This window comes from Motacilla alba, chromosome 4 (assembly GCF_015832195.1).
Source record: "Motacilla alba alba isolate MOTALB_02 chromosome 4, Motacilla_alba_V1.0_pri, whole genome shotgun sequence".
Taxonomy (NCBI): Eukaryota; Metazoa; Chordata; class Aves; order Passeriformes; family Motacillidae; genus Motacilla; species Motacilla alba.
In genome coordinates this window covers 42,429,650-42,437,169 of record NC_052019.1, presented here as the reverse complement: position 1 = coordinate 42,437,169, position 7,520 = coordinate 42,429,650, and the positions used below count along the sequence as shown (strand labels likewise).

The 7,520-nt window shown below is 44.1% G+C and overlaps 1 protein-coding gene across 1 annotated transcript; it reads left to right on the top strand.

Annotated features, from left to right (window-relative positions):
* Positions 1-408: 408 nt before the first annotated feature.
* On the top strand, positions 409-6,489 carry TLR2 (toll like receptor 2). The gene is made up of 2 exons (XM_038134275.1): positions 409-521; positions 4,093-6,489. Exon 2 carries the CDS (start codon positions 4,101-4,103, stop codon positions 6,450-6,452), a length of 2,352 nt encoding a protein of 783 aa, XP_037990203.1. The 5' UTR covers positions 409-521; positions 4,093-4,100; the 3' UTR covers positions 6,453-6,489.
* Positions 6,490-7,520: the final 1,031 nt, after the last annotated feature.

The following is a 7,520-nucleotide window of genomic DNA, read 5'->3' as shown; positions in this document are numbered from 1 at the left end:
CCAGGTCTACAAAGTCTGCTACGAAGCAATCTTCCTGTTAACTCTCCTGGAGACATATAGCTCATGGTTTAATCAAGGCTGAATTCCAGGTAGCAGCTGATGAGTGAATCATCCAAAAGCAAACACTGAGCACTGATAAAACAAATTAGGAGAAATATATGCCTAGAGGTAAGAAGGGAAATAAATCTTGCCAGTCATTACAAAGAGAAGGTCAAAGAGAGATGTGGGAGAAGCCTTAGTTTTCACACAGTGCACTCTTACCATAGTGCCAGACTTTTGTATGTTGGCTCATTTAAAAGGGCTGATAGTGTAACTGCTCTTATGCCAATCAGATCAGCCAGGTGGGAATTCCCCTGCTTATATTGTCAAGGTTGAGAGGTGAAGTGGAAACGGAACAGCAGCGTGAGAGGAAGCTGGGCAGAGAATGATCAGCAAGAGAGAGACGAAACACAACATAGGTTAACTGGCATGCAGGCACTGGAGCTGCAGGTGGCATCTCTGGGAATCTTTTCGTCACAGAGGTGAGTTTTCAGGTAGATGAAGGCCGGACATGCGGGGAAAGACAGTGGAGTTGCAATGCCAGAGCAAGAAGCAAACAGGGAGCCCTGGGAAGAGGCAACTTAATCTCTGCCATCAATACTCCTCTTCAAGAGGGATTTAGGGTGCTCAGGGCTGCCGAGGAGGAATGTGGGGTGGGGAGGGATTTCTGGCTGACAGCAAAAGTAGAGCAGGAAGGTGCAATCCCAGGCGTCTGGCAGGGATGCATGGCAGGCAAAGGAAGGTTCTCCTGGAGAGATGTGACATGCTGTTGAGACCAATGTCCTCTGGGAAACGGGAGAGAAGAAAGCAGCAAATGAGGAGGAGACAAATTGGGTCAGACTGTGCCATTTCACAGCTTCCTCGTAGGAGGTTGTCTTGTCTTATTTGTCCTATTTGTATGTTGTCTCCCCTGGGTGTTGATACCAACTGCCCAAGGAAGGCTGGGAGTAAAGGTGGGGTGCCTTGGTTTCAGGAATTCAGCGAGGAAAGAGCTCACTGAACAATGGCCTCGGGACATCAGTGGTCTCCTCACCTAACTCTGACCTGCTGCACATCTTCTGTGCTGGAAACAAGCAGAGGCATGGCCGTGTGTGTGCGGATGTGTGGCTGTGCATACGTGCTGTTAGGGCAGTGCTGGGGGCTGAGAACTAGGACACGCATAACCCACACATCGCCAGGTGGAGAGCAGCAGCCTTCCCCAGTCTGCTTGTGGTTTGGCCTCTTCACCAACCAGTGGCTCTCCCTCTGCAGGCTCCATAGCACTGCTCAAATTTACCTGCCCACATGTAGCTGGCTAGTGCTCCCCAAGCTAGAATCAATTTGCACACCATTGGCCTGCTTTATTTTAGGTCTTACACTAACCTTCCCCATTTGTAAGCGTTTATAGAACCCCATTCTGCTGTCAGCCATGGTTTTGTTTAAGAATATATGTGTATTTCCTCAAATACTTCTACTCAGGTGGGCCAGGGAAAATAAGCTTGAGCATGTCTGATGGCTTGGACCCTTTTTCCATAACTCAGAAACATTTTGAATGCCTGGCTCATCACAGCACCTTATGGTATAAGGGCATCTGTGCAAGTTTATATATTTTTAGTTGCATTTCAGTTTCATTTTCTTACTGTGGCTTTTTAATTCCCAGCACTACAGGGAGAAGTGATTTCTTGATAGGGCAATGATATCATGGACAGGGGCTGTTTGTCTGAGTGGCTGTGCAGAGGCCGGAAATGACCTTGTAAATCAGGGTCTCAAGCAGAATCATTAGACAGGAATCAGAAGGGGAAGAGAACGGCTGAAAGTGAATGAGGGTGGGAATGGGATTCCTCTGAGTGTCTGTTCAGATTACAGAGGAGCAAAAAAACTGGAAAGTCAGTATTCTGAATCACCAAATGCAGTTAAGTCCTGCAGTACCTGGATAGTTTCTGGCTGGTAAGGTGGACAGCTATTACGCTCTGCTGATATTTTCTGTGCAGTACCTGCCCAGTTCCCTCATGTGCTGCCAATTTTCCACCTAAAAATAACCTGCCTATAAACAGCTTTTGACTTATCAGGTTTCCTGGTTGCTTCATTTTCTAAAAGTAAGTATTTTGATGACAACTGTAAAAAAAACCACCTAAATCTGTTGCTAGTGAAACTCACGCTACTCCTAGATTTACTCATTTAACCTGCAGCCCTGCATTATCCAGTTACTCTTGGGAGACCAAAAATCCCTGCAAAAGAGCTTCATCTGGACAGCAGATGAGTCTAACTACAGACCACAATTTTTTGTTTAGGATGCATAAGGCCAAATACCTAGGTATCTAAACTGAGATACCCCATTTTAAGGTAATTGGATAATTTCTCTTGGAGTCATCACATCTTAATCTGGGTGTCCAGGACACACTATATTAATTGCTCCTAAAAGATGTTCTTTCTCTCCATTGACTCTGGAGGACATGGTGGATGACCAGTTCAGCTGTGGGCATCTAAAGACAGGGAAGAGAACCTTGTCCTTCAAGATCCAAAGCTCTATATCAGAGCCAGACAGAGGTAAAAGGAAAGTAACACAAGGGGTCAAAATGTTTATAGTCCTGCAGGTGAGAAGAGATAGAATGACTGAAAAAATTATCCATAACTTTTCCTCCCCTCCCCATATGCCCAAACCATCTCAGTCAATTTTACTGCTTTTGGATAATCTTAAGCAGTTATGACTAAAAATAATGCAGCTGGAAGGGTGGAACTTCTCTATATTAACGTGTATACGTGGGTCAGCTACTGTAAAACAAATCAGAATATTAATTCAGAGTCGATCTTCTGCATAGAATCTCAGTGGGATGACTGAGGGAGAAAGCAGTTTTCAAGGAGCCAATCTAACTTGACTAACCTGATAGAGAGCCCACAATGATTTTGTGAACTCATTGATTGTCCTCTTTGGGGATTGTTCACTCTTTCCACCCTCAATAAGATACCTACTGAAGTAGGTGGGGTTTGTGGCAGGCTGGAGAAAATGACATTTTAAAAATGCTCTTTTATCCTTGTCACAAAAGGTTATATTTCAATATGCAATAAAGGTTTTAAAGGGAAAAGACCTCTCTTAGGCTTCAAAAATTATTTTTTCAGCTCCTTAGAATGATAGAGGAACTAAAGGCATCCTGTTGAGAGTAAACACAAGCTGGATATTGCAGGAAGCTCTGTAAAAACAAACAAAAAAAATGATATGCCAAATCAGAATTATGAAAACTGTGAGAGGAAAGTGGAGTGACACAGAATCACAGAATCCACATCTGTGTGGCTTCTCTTGAATCATTCCAGTCCAGAAGACCAGAAACAGGCTGTGGGGCTGGAAAAAGCTGTCTAGTCCAGTCAGCTGATTGGATCTGAGCCCCTGGCTCTTCCTTGTGGCTTGGCCTGATCTCCTCTCTGCCACAGGTTCCCAAAACAGAAAAAGGTATTGGCAGAAGAGAAAGATGTGGCAGTAAAAAGGAAGAGCTGAGGCAGTAGGCAGCAATGGTCAGTTTTGCAAGCTTAAATTTCATTAGCAAGTATCAGACTGATAGCAACATGAGAATCATCTAGGCAAGTGTTTGTTTCCCTGCTCACAGGACATTTACAATCAGAGTAGGAAAAGGCAGATAAAATGAAAATTGGATTGAAACAAATGCATTTCTTTTCTCCCTATTGTTAGAACAGAGATTAGACATATGCTTGAAGTAAGTATTAAACCTGAATGCTACTATCGACTGTAAGATGCTGACTCTTCTTGATGTAACCAGGATTTGAAATATATACAGGAGACTCCCAGTGGTAAAAAAATGAATATACAAAATATTATTCACAGATTCAAAAGAAAAGGAACTGAGGTGAGATTGAAGTATGAAGGCTACTTACTAAACAGTAGGAGGATCAGAGTAGTAAATGAATCTGTTTCAACTCTGAACTGTGTTAAAACCAAATATTTTAACAGCATCTTGAACACAACAGAACAGCAAAACTTATATTTTAGATTTATCCAAAATGTAGCTTCTCCAAAACAAACTACGCATCTTATAATTGCTCTGACTGTGTTTCATATTTTAGGCAATATAATGACAGCACACACCTGGCAAGTGTTGGCCATCTACATGATCTTAGCTGCAAGCCTCTCCGAGCAACTAACACTGAAGCAGGCTTGTCCTTCATGCGATGCCAGTCAGCTTTGCAACTGCTCCTGCATGGGCTTGGAATTCATTCCGCCTGGGCTTACACCCAAAATCACGGTGTTAAACTTGGCCCACAACAAGATAAAGCACATCCAATCCCAGGACCTGCAGCAGGCTGTGAACCTGAGAGTCCTGCTGCTGCAGTCCAACGAAATCAGCTCGATAGATGAGGATGCATTTCAGTCCCTGGGAAAACTGGAGCTCTTGGACTTATCAAATAACAGCTTGGCTCACCTGTCCCCGGTGTGGTTTGGGCACCTTTTTTCACTCCAGCATCTCCATCTTCAAGGCAATTCCTACAGAGACCTGGGGCAGAGCTCCCCCTTTTCTAGCCTGAGGAACCTGAGTTCTCTCTACCTGGGCAACCCGCAGTTCTCTGTGATAAGGCAAGGGAACTTTGAGGGCATTGAGCTTCTGCACAAGTTGTGGATTGATGGTAGCAATCTCAGTCAGTATGAGCAGGGAAGTTTGAAATCAATTAAGCAAATCAATCACATGATCGTAAATATAAGAAGTATTAATACATTCTCAGAAATTGTTAGGGACCTTGTGCACTCTGTCACTTGGCTGGAAGTGAGAAGAATAGCATTCAGTAGCGTTGCAGAAATGCAAGTATTGAGAGTCATGTCTTCATCTTTTGCAAAGAAAATTTCTTTTAGACAGACTTTACTAACAGATGCTACTGTACCTGAGATTGTCAGCATTTTAGAAGACATGCCAAAATTAGTGGAGCTGGAGCTGGTAGAATGTAGACTCTTGGGAACTGGACAGTGGAAAATGGAATTTCAAGCAAAGAAATCACAGACACTTAGAGTTTTCACAATAAAGAAATTATCTATAGAAGAATTTTATTTGTTTACAGATCTTCAGGCTGTGGAAGGTCTACTATCTCTTTTTACAAGAGTCACAGTTCAAAACACCAAGGTTTTTTTGGTACCATGTAAAATTTCCCAACATCTTCGGTCATTAGTATATCTTGACCTTAGTGCAAATTTGCTTGGAGACCTGAGTTTAGAACATTCAGCCTGCCAGGGTGCTTGGCCATCACTACAAACTCTAAATTTAAGTCAGAATTCACTGAGTGACTTAGAAATGACAAGTAAAAGTTTATCTCATCTAGGAAACCTAATTGATTTAGACATTAGCCAAAATAATTTTGGTGAGATTCCAGATGCGTGTGAATGGCCAAAACTCCTGAAATATTTAAACCTGTCCAGCACTCAAATTCCTAAAGTAACAACCTGCATTCCTCAAACGCTAGAGGTTTTGGATGTCAGTGGAAACAACCTGAAGGAGTTTGGACTGCAGCTCCCATTTCTGAAAGAGCTGTACCTCACAAGAAACCAGCTGAAGATGCTGCCAGGTGCCGCACCCATCCCAAACTTGGTGTCCTTGTCCGTCAGAAGAAACAAGCTGAACAGTTTCTCCAAGGAGGAGTTGGAGTCCTTCAGGAGAATGGAGCTGCTGGATGCCAGTGACAACAACTTCATCTGCTCCTGTGAGTTCCTCTCCTTCATCCACCACGAGGCCGGGCTAACCCAAGTGCTGGTGGGGTGGCCGGACCAGTACGTGTGTGACTCTCCGCTGGCGGTGAGAGGGGCGCAGGTTGGCTCTGTGCACCTCTCCCTGATGGAGTGCCACAGGTCCCTGGTGGTGTCGTTGATCTGCGTCCTGGTGTTCCTGGTCATCCTGCTGCTGGTGGCCGTCGGCTACAAGTACCACGTGGTCTGGTACCTGCGGATGACATGGGCCTGGCTGCAAGCCAAGCGGAAGCCCAAGCGCGCCCCGCCGAAGGACGTCTGCTACGACGCTTTTGTCTCCTACAGCGAGAACGACTCCGACTGGGTGGAGAACACCATGGTGCGGGAGCTGGAGCAGGCCTGCCCTCCCTTCCGGCTCTGCCTGCACAAGCGGGACTTTGTGCCGGGGAAGTGGATCGTGGACAACATCATCGACTCCATTGAGAAGAGCCGCAAAACGCTCTTTGTGCTGTCCGAGCACTTTGTGCAGAGCGAGTGGTGCAAGTACGAGCTGGACTTCTCGCATTTCCGCCTCTTTGATGAGAACAACGATGCGGCGATTCTCATCCTCCTGGAGCCCATCCAGAGCAAAGCCATTCCCAAGAGGTTCTGCAAGCTGCGGAAGATCATGAACACAAAGACCTACCTGGAGTGGCCTCTCGAAGAAGAGCAGCAGCAGATGTTTTGGTTTAATTTGAAAATAGCTCTACGGTCCTAGACAGGGACATTAAGAAATAAATATGTAGTGAATTTACTCTGGATTTGTTTCCCTTGCCGGTTTGTTCCATCACTTATCTGTATCTGAAGAACAGAAAGCTGGGCTACTGCAAATTCTAACACTTGCTATGAGATAACTACTTTTTGTAGCTAATGTTCTGAATAGCTGTACAGATTTGGGCTAGAAGTGAGTTACTTTTCTTCATAGCTCCTCTGTGGTGCTGTGGTTTGTATTTGTGCCCAAAACAGTCTCTATAAAACAGTGGCTTTTTAGTTATAGCTCAGCAGTGCTTGCACAGCATCAAGGTATTTTCTGTTTCTCACACCATCCTGACAGCAAGCAGGTAGGGGGTACATCATAATTTGGGAGGGGACACAGTGAGGACAGCTGATACCAGCTGTCCAAAAGGATATCCCGTACATAACGTCATGACCCATGACAAGATAATCAGCACTAAAAGTTGTGGGAAAGAAAGAGTAAAGGAGGATATTTGGAGTTACCATATTTGCCTTCCCAAGTAAAAGTTCTGCGTCATGGAGTCCTGCTTTCATGGCAATGGCTGAACATTTGCCTGTTGATGGAAAGTAGTAAATTAATTCTTTCTTCTGCTTTGCTTGTGAGCACATCTTTTACTTTACCTATTGAATGGCCTTAATCTCAACTCCCAAGTTTTCTCACTTTTACCCTTCAGATTTTCTCCCCTGTTCCACTGGGGGGAGAGTGGATGTGTGGTGCTGAGCTGCCTTCTGAGGTTAAACAAGAGTAGTTATCTACACATGCTAAGCAGCAATATGAGCAAAAGCTGTTTCATTTAAATATTTAATGATGAAAAGTTGTTTAGATATACAGCTATGTAGTTTATACGTCTTTGCAAAAGTTTCAGGAGAGAACCTGCCTAGCCAAGGGTTTTTCTGCATTCTTTGTATAAACCACTTCTCATCAAATGCTATAAAAATCAGTTTTTGCAGCAAATAATTTTGCCCTAGCTCTCCTAGTCAGTGAATCTAAGGATTGATTCTCTGTATTTCATTGTCACAGAAAATAAAATGCCCAGATCTCCTGAAAATC

Coding starts and splice junctions, on each gene's coding strand:
- TLR2 (XM_038134275.1), top strand. CDS start 4,101: ATGACAGCACACACCTGGCAAGTGTTGGCCATCTACATGATCTTAGCT.